The sequence below is a fragment of the Corvus brachyrhynchos genome, unplaced genomic scaffold (genome assembly GCF_000691975.1).
Source record: "Corvus brachyrhynchos isolate BGI_N302 unplaced genomic scaffold, ASM69197v1 scaffold18, whole genome shotgun sequence".
Taxonomy (NCBI): Eukaryota; Metazoa; Chordata; class Aves; order Passeriformes; family Corvidae; genus Corvus; species Corvus brachyrhynchos.
In genome coordinates, this window is record NW_008246064.1 from 1337752 (window position 1) to 1357736 (window position 19985).

The following is a 19985-nucleotide window of genomic DNA, read 5'->3' on the forward strand; positions in this document are numbered from 1 at the left end:
GGCTCAGAAACTAAATTGTCCATAATCCCTGGTTCTAATTATGCACTGGGTGCTTGGCTTCTTCCACGTGTGAGAAACCTCCTGGGCACTGGGTAAAGGTGTCTGACCAAATCAGATCTGGAAAACACCTTTTTCTTTCCATCATCAGCTGCAGGGCCTTGCTGGTGGACTTTTGAAATTGTGATTGGAACTGCCTGTGTTGCTCTCTCATGGATTCCTTTAAACAAGGCTCCTCTCTGCCTGCCTGGCCTTCCAGGAATTCTCTGGAAGTGAGAAGGGGATGGTTCTTGCTCCAGTGTTTGTTTCCTGTTCTCAAGCAGGATTTGGGACAATTCAGTCATTTGCAAAGACCAAGTCATAGTTTTTGTCTCATGCTTGTGATTTCATCATTAAAGGAGAGTTGTTTATCCTTGTACCACCTGCTTATTAATCAGAGGGGCTTAACTGACCCCCTTGATCTGGTCCATTCTCAGTGATCCAGTTTTATCCCAGCAAGCTGCCCTGGGTTTCTCAGGGTGTTTTGTGGTTGCAGAATATGAACTGTTCTCAGTGCTCCAAGCCAGCTGCCCTAGCCTGGCTCCTGCTCCTACAGCCAAAGCACACGTTCCTCAGGAGGGGATGACTGCAAGAAGAGAGAAGCTCCCCCTGGGATTTGATTTAATTCTCTCTGCCTTGCCTAATCGCTCAGCCCTTTCAGCTCCCAGAAACCTGTTCATTGCAGCTGCTTTGGGGTCACAGCTTCCCTGTCTCCTTTCATAAACCTCACTTTTCCAGGGATCTCACATTTAAAGCATTTCCACAAGTTAGGCGTTGTCCACAATATTAAATGTGTGTGTAGTTTAGTTAATTGCCTATTAGTTGTAATTCTTAATTACCTGGCGTCATTATATGAATCCATGATCCTTTCCCCATCCATTTCTTTTTTTCTGGATGCCTTTCAGGCTCCTCAGATGATGAGTGCAGGTAGAGTCAGCTCTTGTAATCCGTGTTAGGGCAGGGACCAAATATTGTGGAAGTGTCAGTAAAGCAAAAAGAGAAGGACTTCAGCACATACTCTGAGTACAGATGTAAACAGGGTGGGTGTGGACTTAGCTTTGAACTGCAGTGCAGCACCTGACCCCTCTCTCCTACATCTGTTGTACCCTGGAGAAGGAATGAGAAAAGGAATATACTGCAGGCTGTGTTGTTTTTACTCCAGGTGTAAGAATTTCCTATCCAAAAATAGGTTTGGTGATGTTTAGTCACTGTCTGTGTTAGACACTGACAAAATCACTCGCAGTGGAAGTTTGGCTGTTGTGTTAAACATTTTCTCTGTTGAAGAAAAATACTTTCTCTGTTAAAAAGCTGCTATCAGTTTATGTTAAATGTGGTTTCATCCTGACGCACCTCAGATGCAATTTATGCTGCTGTGATCACCTGGTTCTTTTAATAACCATAATATGTGATGGTTGAGAGAAGCAGTGAGAGGGTCAGGGTTTAAATTCATGGAATCACAGAATCGTTAAGTTGGAAAAGACCTTTAAGCTCATCAGATCCCACCATCAATCAGCACCACCTCAATTACCCATTTCTTGGGTGCTACACCAGAATCTGGCCGGGTCTGTGTCTAAGATTAATTAGAATAAAGTTGTACAGCTTTTGTTCTAAAGGCTGCCACTGAGCAGTGCTGTCTGAATTAGGGAAGGATTCCTGCAAGGAAGCTGGAAAGGGACTTTCGATGAGGGAATATAGAGATAAGTCAAGGGGAATGACTTTAAACCAAAAGAGGGCAGGGTTAGATTAGATTTAGGAAGAAGTTTTTTGCTGTGAGGGAGGTGAGGCCCTGGCACAGGGTGCCCAGAGAAGCTGGATCCCTGGAAGTGTCCAAGGCCAGGCTGGACAGGGCTTGGAGAAACCGGGGATAGTGGAAGGTGCTCCAGCCCATGGCAGGGGGTGGAATGAGATGATCACTAAAGTCCCTTCTGAGCCCATTTGGTGATATTTGGGAACGTCTTTCTGTAAATGCCGTCAGGAATTAACACAGGCCGCTCACTCCTAATCCACCTGAAAATTCTGAGCAGCTCCAACACCGGATTGCTGATACTGTGCTGATTTCAAACAATCACACTGGGAAATGATTTCCCTTGCAGACTGAGGCTGACCTTGCCAGACACTTCCCAGGGCAGCGCATCTGCAGCTCCAGCAGCAGCCCCGTGTCCCAGCTCCCTGCGAACCCATCCCGCGTGGATCGCCTGATTGTCGACCAGTGCCGGGAACGAGCCAGGGTAGGCCTTGTGGAGCTGCAATTCCCGCAGTTCCTGCAGGATTTGTTTGTTTATTAATCAGTGCTTTGGGGTTTTTGGTGTTTTCTGCCAGGTGCTCACGCTAATAGGGAAAATGGAGAGGCTTGGTGGTGCCCCTGTGCACGGGAACATCTCCAGGGCCTTGGAGCTCCACCTGGAAGCCATCCAGGTGACCCGGGCACGTCGGAAGGATGAGATGGTGAACGCTGCTAACCCCCAGAGCCACGGGGTGCCACGCTATAACAGTGAGAAAGGTAATGCTGCCCATTCCTGGAGTTGCCAAAGCTTTGTCGAGAGTTTAATTGTGAGTATGTTCCACTTAAAAATGCAAATTTGCAATACGTAGCAATTCTTGTCACTTCAGCAAAAGAAGGTTTGCAAATAGACAATTTTGCTTTTTAAGACTTCAAATCACTTCGATTTCTACTGCTTTTTTTTTTTTTTTTGGTTTTCCTGTTACTAGTTTAAAACTTGGAAGTTTTTTCCTCCTGACTAGAAGAGAACGATAAAAACTCTTCGCTGATGTTACCTAACCATAAATGGTGGTTCTAAAAGTAAAAGCAAGTAGAATTTTAAGCAAGTAGAATTATTTACTGCTATGGCTATACTTTCTCTGCTCCTTATAAAATAACAAAAAAAAATTGCCAGTGTTGTGTAAATCTGTCTACATAAATCACAAACCCACCAGGAATGACATTCCACGTTTCCCAAATTCCATTTAAGTAAAGCCAGAATAACCTGTAGCAGCAGTAAATGTGGCAATTCATGGTTTGGGGTAAAAGATAATATTATTTTTTTCCTCAGAAAATACCTTTGTCTCAGGACAAAAGAGGAATTCACTCCTTGTTGCTGAAGTGGACAGTGAGGTTCCTCTGGCTGTGGAAGAGTTCTTCCTTGTGAGGGAAAGAGAGTAAAAATGTTTTGCTTCTGCAATTCAGGTGTCTAAAATTAAAATATAAAGTAAATTTAAAACGTCATGCCCTTAGAGTAGTCCTATATGCAAACTGACTTTTAAAATGACTCCTAAAATTTTCATGTGGTGTTAACTCCAAGTGTGAGTCAGGAATAGAAGAAGGAAGGTTCTTGGCCAGGCAGGAGAGGTGGGCCGCAGTGGTTAAATGGATGAATATGAGCAGATTTATTGCCAATATGGTATCTAAATATTGCCAGTCCTACAAATAACAGCTCTATCATCTGTTACGATGAGTTATGGCCTCCTCAGGTCCTGGTCCCTCCTGTTGAGTGACAGGTTTTGGTGAGACCCTTGCCCTTCCTAAATTCCCAGAGAAGTGTAGGAGCAGCTTGGTCCACTTAGTCCCAGATTTAGTCAACAATCTCTGTCTGAAAGGTTGCAGTATCAGCAGTTTTGGCTGGAAATATGCAGGTTTGCAGTCGCTGGCCTTGCAGGATTCACAGTTGCAAGCAAATCCCCTGTAAAGCTGCTTTAGGATTTTATCTCAGTTTGACTGGACCTTTGTGCTTTTACTCACCCATCCAAAAATCACTGTTCCCTTCTTCTCCCTGCAAAGTCCCAAACCTGCCTGCAACCTCAGGAGAGCAGCTTGCCCAGTGTCCACCAGCATTTTAGCCCCTTTTTGCAGCATTTTAGACCCTTTTTGCGCAGACAATTCACATGAGATGTTGTAGCTGTCATTACTGGTGCAGCTCAGATACCCCTTAAGTCCTGTTTGCTCAAGGCCACGAGTTGAACGAATTTATGCAATTTAAAAAAACCAAAACATGTAATAACATTCTCAGGCTTGTCCACTGATGTGTTTTTCCTGTTGCAGACGTGCTGGCCCTGGCAGCTGCCCTGCGAGCCCTGGCTGGTGCCACGCGCAGGGCTCGCACCGCGCTCTGGTGCGCGCTGCAGGCGACCCTGCCAAAAACCCCCCCAGCTGGACCCGAAAAACAACAGCCCCTTCTTCAAGGGGCACTGCAAGAGCTTTGTCCTTCAAGCACGAGCACCCAGGAGAAAAGCAGCGTGGAGCACGAAAGCAGAGGAAGTGAAAAAGCTGAGGAAGCGACGAGGGTTTTGGAATGACCGCAGATAACGAAAGGAAAGCCGAGGATGGGGAGGGAAGGGCTCGGGTCCTGCCCAGCACCGTGGGAGGTGGATTTTCATAGGATGTCAGGAGGCAAAAAGGGTTAATTAATGTGCCTGGTCAGTGGTGCAGTTCTGGTAGTGGGATTCTGGCGTGGAGAGGCACAGCTTGTCGTGGTGGTAGCGCCGTTTGAATGATGCTGGTGTCTGCTGCTGAGAGTTTTAATGTTCAGAGGAGATAAACAGTAGCTGAGCCTTTCCTCATGTGCTTGTCCAAAGCTCTGTATCAGCCCTGAGTCAGACCAGGACCTGAGAAACCAGAGTGTGGTAGGACTTAATTCTCCTTTTTTTTTTTTGTTAGTGAGACAATTTAGTATATTTAAAGGTACTCAATCGTTCAGGGTTTGTTTTATTTTTATTTTTTGCACCACGTGTAGCTCTTTCCAGAGCCAGAGTGATCCCTGAGTATTTGCTCCCCATTGCTATGTCAGGAGCAGTGCATGCTGCTGTGGTGGTGGTTTTTGGGATGGGTTATCACTCAGTTTGGCAGGGAATAATCAGTGTTCCTTGCTGGTTGTGGGAGAGGCTGCAGCAGCTGTGCTGCCAGTTCAGTTTCCAGCAAAACCAGTGTGAACTGAGCTTTTCCACAGCACAGTCCACTTGGGCTTTTTCCACTAAAAAAAGTGGATTTTGTAGCTTTGCAGTGTGAACTGCATGGAAGTAACACGTTAGCAGGTGGTAGAAGACTCACTCAGGATTAGAAATTAGATTTACTGATTCCTCAGTGGGTTTAAAACCAGTAACAAGTAACATAGTATGCACTTAATTTAAAAAAACTATTGTTTGTTGTTAATATAAGTTCATGGTACTATAATTTTTTTCAGACACATTCCATATTTATTTTAATGTCTTCATTGAATGTTTATTTAAAAATCTATTTTAGTAATAGGAAGTTAAATATTTTGCCAAATCTTCCGAATAATCAGATTTAATGATTTACTCAGGAACTCTGTATATTATTATATGAATATACACATGCTATATAGAGATTTTTTGGGAAAGGGATGTTTGCAAAATATTTACACAAAGCTACGTACTAGATTACCAAAGCTGTTTAACTGATTATTTTTTGATGTGGAAGGTTTAATATATTTAATTGCTGTTAATTAGTCTCCATTGTGTGGCTTAGACAATCAGAGTGTAGCTGTTCAGGGCGAGAATTAGAAAAGAATAATTAATTCAAAGTGTGTTCTTAGGGCCTTTAGGTATATTTCAGTGCTTTAACAACTGTCTTACTGTTACACAGTCTCTTAAGATGTACTAATAATTAAGGTTCTTGAGTATCAGGATATTAATGAACAGCTTTGGAGAGCAGTTCTTGGGTTAAAAGTGAATGAAGTTGGGGATAGAAGCAAAATCTGAAGGACAAAAATGAAGATTTTTGTGTCTCACAGTGTTCAGTGTCAGATTTGAAATATTTGTGGGTAATTATAGAACTGTTCCCATATATATCTGTACTTGCAAAATTGTTCCAAATGCAGTTGTGTAGTTCTGGATCCGTGGACGTTGCTAGAGCAGATGTTGTCTCAATAGTGCCATCCTTAACTCCACTGAGGCGTGGAAATTTGTAGCTAAAATTTGCCCAGGCCTCTTTGTAACCCACTGAGTAAAGTTTAAAAGCAAGAGTAGATAGAAATCAGGTTCTTAGTATATAGCAAGATTTTGTTTTCTTCCCTAAAGAAAGTGAATTCCAATTAAAAGATTATTTTCAGCCTTAGCCTAAAAATCAGGTTACCAGAGTTACTTTAGTGTGAGTGTTTTCTCTGTGTGCACATGCAGTTTATTTGCACAAACCAATTCAAGAAGGTTCAATCTGCAGTTGTGAAACTGATTGTACTCCACACCTTTAAAGTGGAGTTTGCAGTATTTCAGTTTGTGGCTGATTTGGGGGTTTAATTACCCAAATTAAAATTAATTTACCATTGCTGTGCTGGCAGGAAATCCAAATTTGAAAGTCTGGGTCTGTTGTTTTTCTTTTTTTCTGTTTACAGAACCCTTGTGGGTCCTGCAGGGTTGTTTTGTAGTGGTGAATATTTAGGGTATAATTGGTTCTTATTGTACTGCTCACGTGTTAGTTAATATTGTGAAGGATCATGATCTTAATTAGTTCATAGTTAATGTGCCTTTAACAGTCTCGTTTTTCCAGAGTGGTAAAAAGCTGTGTGGTCACTTCTGGTTCCAATTTCAGTTTAAAAATGCATTTTAAAGGGTTATGTTTTAAAAATGCATTTTAAAGTGGCTGCATTTGACTGCAATCAGCACAGGCTGTTAATTGTGTTAATTGCACACACAAGATCATTCAGTTTGGGGCTCTTTAAGGAGCACTGTGGCTCTGGAATGTCCCCCTGGATCATGTGCCCGGGTCAGATGCTCCTTGTCATGCCCTACAAATGCTTGTGTTTCGCTTTGCCTCGCTCTGTTTTCTTCACCAAAACTCCAGGTCTTCGATCAAAAATGCCTTTTTTTTTAAGTGCCCTTTTCTTTAAATGAGTTGGTTATGGACAGCATCAGGCCTAGGATGGCTTTTGTCTTCAATTCTCATCTCAGACTGCTCCACTTCTGTTGTTTCATTACAAATCCTGTTGCATTTTAGGGAATAAAACCCACTTTATTTTGTAAAATAATGCCTGGAGTTGCAGCAGTTCTGTCAGTCAGAACATTATTTTTGCTGCCTCGTATCCAATTTGGCAACAAGGTACAAATTCTGCAAGTCTTGCACTGACTTTTTGGTGTGAATAAGTACAAGCATAATGCTTGTGGCTTTAGGGACTAATTGTATTGATGTTTTACTGACTTCAGGGGAAGCTGAATTGAGGTTTTGGGTCACACTTAAGCCAAAGAGGTGGCTTTGGTTTGGAGTCAAGTTTGAGTTTTGAAGGAACAAAAGAAAATCCCCCTTTCCCTCCCCATTTTGAGAAGCAATCAGGTAAAATTTAGTTTATTCCCTTCTTTTCTGCTTCTACTCCCCACCCCCCCACTCAGCTTTCTTTAGATTTAATTGTTTAGGGTTTTGCCCTGTTTTGATTTATACTTTTAAAATTTTTGGTGAGAGATGAAGAGGGTGGCAGAGTTGTGGCCAGCCCTGGTGGCAGGGATGCTGGATTGCTCCAGTTTAAATAAATGGGATTCTCAGGTGTCCCTTTGTAAGTCAGGATTATTATCAGGGTGCTTTTTGATAGTTGGTAGTGAATCTTTAATGCTTTAAAATCCCAAACTGATAGTCCAGTACAACATAGACTTAAGAATTATAACTATTTCTGTATTCTGTATGAATAACTGGAGTTTCAGGGTGATTCAACCTTACTGATTCCCAGAAGGGAGGCTGGCAGCAGGGGAAGAACTCTTTATTTTTTTTCTGGTTATAGGTTTTGTATCTCTGTTTTTCTGTATCCACGAGGTCTCTTTGGCAGTTAAGTTGCTCTGATGCTATTTATATAATCTAAAACTCATCAATTAGTATTAATTTGTAATTTTCATTAGAGCAGCATGCAGGGAGGTTATTTAAGTTGGTGATGCTTGTCTTGCTGTGGCCTTTTCAGGAGTGGGTGAGATGTAGTTCCCAAACTGCTGCTCTCTTGGATTTTATTCTTTCCAAACTGAGTATTTTTCTTTGCTGCTGGTATTTACCACCACTACCAATGTTTTTGTCTGTACCTGGGTGTGTGAAATTTGGAAATGCTGCTCTAGTCCACAGTCAGTCTCTTATGGTTATTCCTGGAACCTTTTCCCTTGGAAGGAGATGAAGGGTTCACAGTGGGGGTTATGTGAGTGAGAGGCTTTGTCGAGGTATTTCCCTTTGCAGAGAAGTGTGGGGATACTCCAGGTTTTTATGGGAAACTCCCTGGCTTTCCTGTGCACTTTTCCAGAAGTGGCCACAAGTACAACTTCCTCTGGTTGTGTTTGATCTGCAACCCTTTGTTTGGGGATGTAAAGGAGGAAGAGGGAGCTTCAAGAAGGAAGGAGCTGCAGGGAGCCCTAATTCCAGTGGAGATCACTCTTCTTTTGGCTTCCATGGTCAGGAGGGCTTGAGGGACCAGGAGTCTTTGCTTGAGTCAAGATTCTTTTCCCCATGTGCTGCTGGTGGATGCTGAGAGGGTGCAGCTGCTGAGATTTGGCGCAGAGTTGGCTTCTTCCTGCCCTGCTGTGGTGGCCAACCTTGCTCCCAGGTGTGTTTTAATCAGGTTGTGTCCCAGCTTGAGGGACCAGGAGAGGGCTTGGGGACAGCTGGCCCAAGCCAGAGGGGTGTGGTTCTCCCTTTGGGATCAGGATCACCTCATCTCCTGGCTGCTGGCTGGGAAGGGGCTGAGGTGGGATTTAAACTCAGCTTGTCTAGAGTTAAGAAATGACAAAGAGCAAGGAGGACTGAACACAAAATGGGTTTGGTTGTGGTTCAAATGTGTTCTTCCTTCAGTGGCAGAATCCAGCTTGGCTCTGTGGGATATTCACTAAACCACCATTGAACCATGGCTCTGATTCTGCAGGAAGTTGGATTTTTGTTTTGTTTAAATACTGTAAAAAATATGCAACAAACAGACCTTAAGCCTATATGTATATTTTTTTTTTAATTCTGTTTTTACCTGCTCTGGAAGCCGGGTATTGGAATTTCTTTTTTTTTTTTTTTTAATTGGCCCATTCTCTGTTTGGGAGCTGCAGTTTTGACAAATGCTGCATGGTGGCACAACCCAAAGCAGTGGGGTTTGGGGATTTTGTTCTTTGTATCTTTATTTCTGTGGCAGACTCTGTGACCTTAGCTGCAAAACTAAATGTTAAATTCCTTATGAGCAGAGTCTGCTGCAGATTTATTTATTTTTCCTGTTGGAGATGTAGAAGTGGAAGAACTTTGGGTGATTATTTAGTGTTTGTAGATTTGAGCACGAGCAGCGAACACATCAGTCAATAGGAGGGCAGTTGACTTTGGGATATGTATTTTAATTATTATTTTTGAATAATTGGGCTGCTGAAGAGCTGAGTGTGATCCTGCTTTGTTGAAGCCACAGCTCTTAAGAGATTTCTGTCTTGATCTGGCTTTGCTGCTTTACCTTGAGTTCAGGAGCTCTTTAAACACAAGCTCAGTGGCTCACCTTGAACATTTGTTACAAGGAACTCCAGAGGGATGAGTTCCCAGCCTCTTTTATCCGGATTCTTGGAATTAGCCAGGATAATTTTGCTTTCTCTCAAAGCTGAGGAATGTACCTGCTGCAGGAACTGGGGCTGAACTGATGGGTTCCTGGGAATTTTGCACCTTGTTTTTCTCCTGTTCTGCTTCGAAGGAAATAGAGCCTTAAACCATGCTGAGACCTTGATTTATTCCAGTTTATCCATGTCAGTCACCAGCACTTTTTTTTCCCTTTTTCTTGGTTTGTAGCACTTGAGATGTCTGATTTTTATCAATTATTTTTTTGGTGGATAACTGCTTTGTAATTTTCTAAAATAAAATAATAACTTTGCTGATCAAATTTATCAGTTACATAGAATGGAAGGTCCTTATTTTTCTTCATTAGCAATACTGCAATCAAAGGTGCAGAATAATGTGTTTAATGTACGTGTTTGTGCTGTTAGAGATTGAAAATACATTGGGCTAGGAGCAACTTTTAAACAAATGGAGGAACTGGAGCTAAAAATCCTCTTTGCTTGTTGCCAAATGAGCTTTAAAAAAGAATATGTTTGCATATAATATATTAAAAAAATAGCTGGTTAGAGAGAGAATAAATCAGAGTAAAAATCATTGCCAGACAAAGATTGCTTTATGTTTTTTACTGAGTAAAACACAACTTGTTTATGCACAGTAGTGACTTAATGAGCATAGTTTTTTCACAGAATTAGTCTATTTCCAATATATAGATGGGAAAAATAAGTTTCCTTTTATTTTTTATGACAGATACACAAAGATGAAGAGTGTCTATATTTTAATATTACTGTCTGGTGTCTGAAGTGTAGCATTGACATGTATGTTGGTCAAACTCATTTCCTTAAAACATCCCATTTTACATTGCTAGGGAAATATTACTGAGGGCCCAACAGAAATATGTGAAATTATAACTTTGCTTAAAAAAAGTAAATTGTTGATTATGCAAGATTTTAATCACTAATCAATTTAGGCTTATTTAAGTATTTCTGTAAAACAGCTGTGGGTGTTTGAACGCTGCAAAAATCTGACTTCTACCTCTTGTGTAACATCCTTAAAATTCCCCTTCACAGATATACTCTGATGCCACAGGGTGTTGGTGCACCTTAACTTGGGAATTTAATCTGCTTTTCCTTTTATTTTTTTTTATGTGGAACACCAGGATGCCTTGTTATGTCCACCTGTGTTGATCTGATCAGGTTTGTGTTACATGTGTGAGAGTCTCAGAAACAGGAGAATTCTGTAACAAATTATGGCCAGTGTGATTTTTCTGGTATTATTTTTTTTATCTACATGGTTTGATTCCTTTTATTTAAATAATCACCTGTGTTGTATGGATGTCCCTAATAAATAGTGACAGCTTGTTTAGATCAACTCACACTGTTTCTCAGCTGCTGAATTTGTTTGGTAATTCTGCCTCGAAAAGACCTGTTACGTGTTCATGACAAATTAAAATCCTTCGTGTTTTTTGTGACTGCTTTTGGTGCTTTAATTGTGTGGAAGAAGGGGAAGTTTGGGCAGTTGTTGAACTTGGGGCTGAGGGGGGGAGGGTCTCTTGGATCACACAGAAAATTCAGATTTACATCAAGCAGTTGAGAATAAAGGACAGACTTTAGTGAGGACTTAATGGGATGTTACTGGGGGAATTGTGATGAATTTGGCACTTTTCTCAAAATAAATGAACAAGTGTCCCAGATCTGCTGGTGGTGGCAGAGATCAGAAGCACAAGTCAAGAATTGCACTGGTGACAACAGCATTTGGCTGGTTTGTCCTGTGGAGTTGAGGGTGATGTTCCAAACTGTGACACAGGAAAGTTCATTGCTTTAGAGTTTAAAATTTAAAAGCATTTTTTCTTGTGACAGGCAGAAAAAAAGAATTGATACGATTGTTTTCATTAGTGGAGAACTTACAAAAACCTCCATGGTGCTTTGGATAGTTGAAAGAGGTAATTTTGAGGCGTTCCCATCTTCAGCTGACCCATACACATCAAATATCCCAAATCATCCCTTCTGAGCAGGGTTCTGTTGTTGTTGCTCTTTGGACACGTGCTTTATAAATTAGCTTTGGAGACACTGCTAAGAAGCCTCCTCTTTTTCCCTCCTTTTCCAGAGAGAAGGGGATTTCCAGAGCAGATCATGAGAGAAACATCCCTTCCCTGATGGGCATCTCTGCTTTTATCTGTCTGCAGCTCGGTTGCTTTGATACTTGTTCCAAAACACCTGCAATGGAATGGTTGCAACTATTTTAGTGGGGCTGTGCTGGCAGCTTGCCAGTGGAGATACTTTGGAAAGCATTTGTAGGGGAATGTGTTCAAAGCATTGGTAGGGAAATGTGTTCTTCCCAAATCCGCCTGATAACATGCAGAATTTTACGTTGATTTTTAAGTGACATTAATCAAAAGCAGTTTAAATCCACATCTGTGTGATAGGCTGACCTTGGTGGAGCCATGATGCTCAGTTGTGCTGCTCTGATTTGAATAGTAGTGCCATATAAAAATATAAAAACTGTGTTTCCACAGTACCAGCTCTACTCACCGAGGACACCTTTGGTTTGGAGCTGATGAATCAGGTTGCTTAGATGCATATTTGAGAGTGTTGGGTTGCAGAAGATGCACAGCCTCAGTAAGCAGGGAATTCAGATGAATGGGGGGAAAAAAAAAGTAGTTTCTGCTGTTGCTTGTGGCAAAGAATTCCCAGATCCTTGTGCCTTGAGTAGGTCACGGCTGATGGAGCTGTGGGGGCATTCTGACTTGCAGAAAGAATTTTTGGTGACACAAAGCTTTAACTTTGCTGATAAACTGTTGATTTGAGAGATGTAGATGGATTTCAGGGCTATGAGAAGTCACTTGGTTATGTCACAGAAGGGTTTGGGTTGGAAGGGACCTTAAAAATGATCCAGTTCCACCCTTGCTATGGGCAGGGACACCTTCCACTATCCCAGGGTGCTCCAAGCCTCATCCAACCTGGCCTGGAATAATCTCCTCAATAGTTAGAGGATGCAGTGTGCTCTGGTGAGTTTTGAATCTCAGGCTCTGCTGCATTCGCAGTTCTTCAGCTCATCCTCTTCTATAAATCCATAGCTTCCTACCTCCCAGGAGCCATTCCTGATTTCCCATCTTGCTGTGCCACAGAACCTGTTGAATGATGAAGTTCCTTTTGCTCTTCATGGTTTTGAGGGTGGCTTGTCAGTTCTTGAAGCAAATAAGGAAGAACTGGGCTTGAGTTTAATCAATGGAATTGTCCCAGCGCGACCCTGGGAGCTCCCAACAGAACAGGAGGGACTGTAATCCCTTAGATTTGAAAAATAAGATGGGTGAAGGTGTATCAGAAGTTTAAACAAAAATGAGTGGGTTTAGAGGATTGGCTGAATTGGTGGGGCACTGCTTGCTTAATTCTGGAATCCATAAATCCATTTTCAACAAGCATCTGACCTGTGGGCGTAGAGATTTTACTGGAAAAGATGGGTTTGTGTTATCCTGGTAGCTCCCTGGCACAGCAAAGCCTACAGGCAATTCCATTAAAACTCAGTGTCCAGAAGAACAAACAGCTCTTGGAGGGGTTAAACAGAGGAAGTCACAGCTGTTAATGGGGGAAACGAAATCTGTCTGGCTCGTGTCAGGGTTTTTTATCAGGGTACCCAAATGAACGGTGTCACCAGGAAGAATCAGGGATGGAAGCGTGTCTGGAACTCACTCTGGGTGTTCCCTCAGCCTTCACAAACCCTTGACAGGGTAAGTTACTCCACTCTTGCGGATCATGGAATCCCAGAATGGTTTGAGTTGGAAGGTGCCTTAAAGATCATCCACTTCCCACCCCCTGCCATGGGCAGGGACACCTTCCACTGTCCCAGGGTGATCCAAGCCCCAGTGTCCAACCTGGCCTTGGCCACTTCCAGGGATCCAGGAGCAGCCACAGCTTCTCTGGGCACCCTGTGCCAGGGCCTCCCTCACAGGGAAGGATTCCTTCCCGTTATCCCATCTGAACCCGCTCCCTTTCAGTCTGAAGCCATTCCCCCTTGTCCTACCAGAACAAGTCCTTGTCCCAAGTTCCTCTCTCAGACCTGGCACGTGTGTTTATCCAGTGTGGGGCATGAGCAGCCCGTGACAGTGATGTTCATGATGTTCCTGTCCTGTTTGTGCAGCTGTTTCTGTCCCAACACTTCAGGGTTGGTGCAGCTCAGCTGAGACCACTGCGAAGCTGAGAGAACTTTTTTCCCCCTCTGTTCAGCAGAAGCATCATTTATCATAAGCAAAGTTACATTTTGTTTTAATCAGAATCACTTCAAAATCCAGGCCAAGTATCCAGGTTGGATTCTAAAGACCATTTCTGGCAGCAATTGTGAAGCAAAGCTGTTCTGGGATTTAAAGGTGTGTGAGTGAAAGCTCTCCTGGGTGCTTAATCAGCTTGTAAATGCTTGATTTGTGTTCCAGCTGGGGAACATTTAAGGACTGAATTCTGTTGTGATGTGGAAAGAAATTGCCTTTCTAGGACTATAAATCCGTTGTGCAGACACTTTTTATTTTTCAAGTGTGGGTGTGCATCCTCTTGGGTCATAATCACATTAAAGATCTGACTACAGCCAATAGTTGTATAAATAATGATATAAAACATCCATCATTAGATGAGTGGGACCCTTTGAGGAGAGCACACTTGAATAAAAACTTGGTCCTCTTCCCTGAGGGATCTTTGTCTGCCTTCCAGAGGGTAACGAGAAAAAAACCCAACAACAAAGTATTTATATACGTTCAAATAATGCAAAAAATAATTTAAGGTCATTTTCATACAAATAAAATATTTAAGGTAGCTTTATTAATAAAAATAATCCGATTTTCACCCTTTTATCCAAATTTTCCTTTATGTATCAAGTCTTTATAGCCACTTCAGTTAATCCAGAGCTGAGACTGTCACACCTCTGACAGATCCAGCTTTTGACAGAGGAGCTGATGGTGATTGGATTGTACAGGGATTGATCCCCCCTAGGGCTGCTGGAAGAATTTAGAGGTTCAACTTCATTGTTGGCTTCTCCAGCATGTCCGAAGTGAGTCACAAACAGCATGGGCACTCAGTTTGGGATTCCCTGGAAAGCAGAACTCACCTCACCCAATAATAATGTGGCCAGGAAAGCTTTATTTGTGAGTAAAACACTCACTGCCACCTGTCATGGGGACTGGTGTTGGCAAAAAGGGAAATGGTGTCTCTGCTGGTGGTAAGGGATGAGTTGGGTGAGCTGGAGAGCCACAAAAAGTGGGATGAGCTGAGTCACTGGGCAAGGTCTGGGGAATGCTTGGCATGAGGGAGTGAGACCATTTTATCAATGCTGACACATTTTCCTAAATTGAAACCAGGGAAGAGATCGATGTATGTGAGCATGGAGCGTCTGCCTCATCCCAGTGGCATCCCTGGTGCTGTTTAAACACTAAAACCAGACATTGTGTGTAGGTAACTTCCTGGAATGGATAAAGTTTCTTGAGTAAAAGACATTTCAAAAGGCAAATTGGCTTCAGATTTCTTCTGGTGTCCTGCTGTTGGCTCAGTGTTTACATATGGGGCAAGCTGGATGGGGATGAAGCAGCCTGGGATAGTGGAAGGGGGAAAGAGGGGGTGGAAAAAGATGGGTTTTAAGGTCCTTTCCAACCCAAACCATTCTGGGATTCTCTGGGTTGTTTTTTTGTTGTTGTTCGTTTGGTTTGGTTTTTTTGGGGTTGTTTCGGTTTCATTTTTTTTGTTTGGTTTGGGGTGGGTTTTTGTGGGGTTTTTGTGTTTGTTTTTTGTTTGCTTTTTTGGGGATTTTTTTTTTGCTTGTTTGTGGGGTTTTTTAATTTGTTTTGTTTTGTGCTGGGGTTTTTTGGTTGATTTTGGGTTTGTTTATTTTTTTTTTTAGTGGAACTCTTTCTAGGGTTGCTCAGAGCCCAATCGAACTTCACCTTGAACACTGCTAGGGATGGGGAGTCCACATCCTCTGTGGGCAAAAAGACTTTTTTATACAGAGTGGGGTGTTACAGAAACAGCTGGAGTTCTCCAGCTGGGAGAGATGGGAATGGTCAGTGGGTCAGGAAAAATCTGAGGGCATTTGGGACAGAAATAAGGAGACAAGTGGAGAACTCTCTCCACTCTTCAAATATCTCCAGGCATCCTGACAAAATGTTTGGGATAGGAAGGGTTAAATTACAGTGGGGGGATTTTAAAATTTAGGTATTTTATTAGCTACATAGAGAAAGGTTAAATGTTAAGAGCAGAGAAGTGCAGAAAAGCATAAAATAAAAGGCAACATTTGTAAGGTTTTTTTGGGAGCCTTGGCAAGATGTGTCACTTCAGCCTTGCTGTTGTTTGTTCACAAATTGGTTTTTTTCCTGAAATTCTAAAAAAAGCTGCCTTTTAAGAAAAATTAATTCAGTTAGGAATTGAAGAAAAATTAACCCAGTGCCTCTGTTCTTTTTAAAATCAGTGTAATACTTAATTTGCCTCTATATATTAATTTTCTGGGTCCTCCATGACTTTCTCAATTAACATTGCCACATATATGAAACCTTTTTTGGGGGAATGTGCTCCCTTATGTTAGAAGTGCCTTAGGGAACTGCTTGTGAGGTTTCACTCAGAATTAGGTGCTCTTCCCCATCAGAATTAGATGTGGTAGGAAAAAAATACCTCATTTCCTGTGGCTTGTGTGTGAAATTTTTATTAGCATTGATTTTTATTGAATTTTATTTTTCTGACTTGATGTTAGGTTGGGAGACAAAACATCAGGCTTTTTTTAGCTGTAAAAACTGAGTAAACATACTGAGGAGAAATAAATGGTGTCAGCTCTTAAATTCCTGTTCAGTATCACATGGGGAAAAAATCAAATCAAATTCTCCCACAGAGAGAAGCAGGAATAACTTTTTTTTTACAAAAATCTGCCTTTTTATGCAAAAAATCTCTTACTTCAGAGGATCATTGAAATAAGATGTAATGCCTCAGGCCTTGCTAGTTATTATAATGCAAATAATTTAAATTGATTTCTTGGCGAAAACCCAAACACAGCTTGTTTTGGTGCCTGTAAACTCTGGTTAATTCCTTTTGGCATCCTTTTATTTCCAACTGAAGTGTTCAGATGAGCAGGTTTGGAGCTCAAAGATACAGTTTTCAAGTGCAAGGAAAGATTTTTCTATGTTTTAAAACTGCACAAGTTGTTTAAAGCACATTCTTCTGATGTTTGTTGTGGGGAGAAAACACACGTGTGGAAAAGCTCCCCATTTTTATTTCAAAGAGGAAGGGATTAGTGTTGTGCCTGGTGGCGTTTTATTTGTCTTCACCCAAATTCTGGGTTTTTTCAAGCCTTTCACCATTCTCTCTATAAACTGGAACTTTTGTTAGCTCATCATTTATAGATTCTCCCTCATTTTAAACCCGTGACAAGCTGTAGTTCCTGAGTAAGTTAATAACTCCGTGGTACTGGAGGTATTTCTCTTTTTAATTTTTAGTGACCTTTAGGGGTATCTCAGGCAATCCAACTCATGTCAGGGGAAGTAGGGCAAAAAAAAGGAGAGAAAAGGAGGTGCAGGTGGGAGCTTCTGGCTCTCCACAACTCCTTGCAAGGAGGGGACAGCCAGTGGGGGTCGGGCTCTGCTCCCAGGGAACAGGGACAGGATGAGAGGAAATGACCTCAAGTTGCGCCACGAGAGGTTTAGATTGGATATTAAGGAAAAGCTCTTCTCTGAAAGTGTTGCCAAGCCCTGCACAGGCTGCCCAGGGCAGTGGTGGAGTCACTTTGCAATTCTGGTATGTACAGGTGGTCCTTTCCCAAAAAAAAAGAAAGCCAAGGGTGGAGATCATGAAGTCTCTGAGATCTTCCTGAAAGCCACCAACATGCTAAAGGAAAGGCACTGCTCTTTTAATCCCATAAAAACACACCTCGTGCCTCTGGCAATTGCACAGTGCAGGGAAACGCAGCCAAGGTGGTGTCATGGGAAGCTGGAGAAATTAATTTGCTTTGGTTTGCTTCAAATGGACACTGATTTATCCCAAGTTACAGGTTGGGGATAGACCTTGAAGTCTGCTGATGTCCAGTTTGTGGTACAGTACAAACGATCCCGTTCAAAAACCAAATCCTGCTGACTCAAAGATGTGCTGAGAGCTGTGACTAACACACCCTGGGCACATTCCAGTGGCTTGGGAAGTCTCTCTGAAGTCCTGCAGCTAAAGCTTTATACCACCTTCAGAAGAGAGGGAAGAACGAGCACAATGGGCAGCGTCCCTAAAAGAGGGCACGAGCTTTTCACAGAGCTAAACATTTCCTAAAGTCCCTCAGCCAGGGCACAGGCAGGTCAGGTAACACCTTAAAACCTTTTCCTCCTCAATCCTATAATTCTATTATTAATTTTGATCCACCCTGGGTGATAGAATCACAGAATGGTTTGGGCTGGGAGGGACCTTCAACCTCATCTCGTCCCACCCCCTGCCGTGGGCAGGGACACCTCCAACTATCCCAGGTTGTTCCAAGCCCTATCCAACCTGGCCTTGGACACTTCCTGGGGGCTGGAACAAGATGGTCTTTAAGGTCCCTTTCAACCCAAACCATTCTGGAATTCTATGGCTCTGTTCAAGCCCTACTTTCAAATTCTCAGCTAAAACTCCCTTCTGCTTCCTTGGTGGCGGTTTTGTGCCTTGAAAAGTGATTTAGCTCAGCACCTCACCGTGTCTTCGGAGCCTTGGACTATGCAGCACCTTATCTGCTTTGTTAATGCCAAAAATAAGTGTATCTTGTCATTCACTCCTGATATTTGCACAGAGCTGAAGTGGTTGTGGGGGGAACCTGCTGGGCTCTGTTGCAGCTCTTCGACCATTAGCAGAAATTAGTTTTAAATTTAAAATCTCCTGATTGCTGATAGGACTTGGTGTGGACTCCATTTTTCAGGCAATCATTTAAAAACTAGAAATTTTACTTGTAAATATAGAAATTTTGGTCTCGAGCCTCTGAGATGTGATGGATTTACAGCTCAGGTGATTTTTGCACACAGTTTTATTCACGAGGCAAAAAGGTGGGGAAATATATAATCTATATAAAGAATAGATAATCTATATAAGGAATATATAATCTATATAAGGTTAAGGGGCAGACACACACTTGGGATTATTAACTTGCCATTTATTTGCCGTTGTAACAGCTCGTGCCTGGGAGGTTATAAATAAACCTACTATTGATCTGATGCCTTTGGGAAAGAATTCCCGTGCAGTGTGCGACGCTGATAAGCCGGCAGCTGCCTGTTCCCGAGTCCTCACGTCACATTTAGCACTTGGCTTTGGGATGGACCCTTGAGGGGACGGTTCTGACCCACCTTGTCCCCGCAGCCTGTCCCCCACACCACCCAAACACACACTTCTGATGGGGTTTTTGCCCCCTCCTGTTGCTGGGCTGTCCCAGTGCGTCCCTAAAACGCTGCCCTTTCGCCTCTGTCCTGCAGGAAATTTAATCTCCCCGGTAAATGACACCCAGAGCTATTTTGGAGCTGGGCTGAAGAGGGAAAGCGGAGCACGTCAGCGATTTGACTGGAGGAGGACAACCCAGAGGAGGGTGGGGAGGGGAGGTGGCACAGCCTAACCCTGGGCAGCAGAGCCACTGCCGGGGGACTTGGGGGGACCTTCTGCCGCACGTCCCTGCCATCGCTGGGGTTTCTGTTTTATTTTCCTGGAGGGGAAAGGGGGGGGGAAAACCCAAGCCAACATGGTCTCCCCATGTCCTCTGTTCCCCTCTTCCCTCTTCCCCCTCCTTTCATCTCAGTAGGAATCGGCTTTTTCTTCCCCTGCCCAGAGCTTTGTCCTCCTCAGACTCAGCCAAGACTCCAGGTAAGACCAAAACCTTCAGCTAAGGAGAGGTGGATTTTTGGGGACGCTGATGTCCAGCAGGAAGTGGAGAAGGTTGGTAGCTGAGGGAGGGGTGAGGTTGTTCTGTGTCGCGCTGGAGGATGTTTTGCTTTATGAAACATATTTTGGGATGGAGCTGACGGTGCAGGTATTAAATCCATCCTTCCTTTTCTCTGAGCCAAATGTGGATTGTTCTGATTAATTACTTTTGAGCAAAGATCAGCCTGCAGAGGAAAGGAGAAAAGTGAAGAAAATCAGATTTAGAGCCATTGACTCAACTTGATACACTTTGTCCCCAAGTTTGAGACAGCACCGGGCATGAAGAGTGTGGAAAACATATGGAGAGGTGGCAGAAAGGAACATTTTGAAAAGTTTTATTGCCAGGGCATAATCTCAGTGCAGCTTTTCTCTTTGGCCAGGACTTTTTTTCCCTCTGAGCTCCTCTCTGGTGTCAATACAGATTCACTCTGCAACCCCCCACCCTCCTCCCACTTCTCCAAATGGCTCTGAGGGGAGATGGGGAGAGATGGAGCTCGACAGCTGAGGCTATTTTGGGCCCTACAGCTCAATGGGGTGGAGTGACTGTAATGACAATGACGTCCACTTGTTAAAATACAAGGGCTTAGGTCGGAGCT

The 19985-nt window shown here is 42.9% G+C and overlaps 2 protein-coding genes across 4 annotated transcripts in view; both read left to right on the forward strand.

Annotated features, from left to right (window-relative positions):
- The window catches only part of LOC103623967, a 27274-nt gene extending 16289 nt beyond the window's left edge, over nt 1-10985 (forward strand). For both annotated transcript variants that reach the window (XM_017746771.1, XM_008643148.2), the window contains exons 7-9: nt 2130-2264; nt 2356-2536; nt 4073-10985. In XM_017746771.1, coding sequence (XP_017602260.1) covers nt 2130-2264; nt 2356-2536; nt 4073-4326 — 570 coding nt within the window. In that variant the 3' untranslated portion in view covers nt 4327-10985. The remainder of the gene's footprint in view (nt 1-2129; nt 2265-2355; nt 2537-4072) is intronic.
- Nucleotides 10986-19147: 8162 nt separating this feature from the next.
- Nucleotides 19148-19985, forward strand: part of OBSCN (obscurin, cytoskeletal calmodulin and titin-interacting RhoGEF) — a 152211-nt gene continuing 151373 nt past the window's right edge. Inside the window, exon 1 of one of the 2 annotated variants that reach the window (XM_017746776.1) lies at nt 19148-19332. The gene's annotated coding sequence lies outside the window, so the exon portion shown is untranslated. The remainder of the gene's footprint in view (nt 19333-19985) is intronic. The other variant, XM_017746775.1, reaches the window with a different exon arrangement.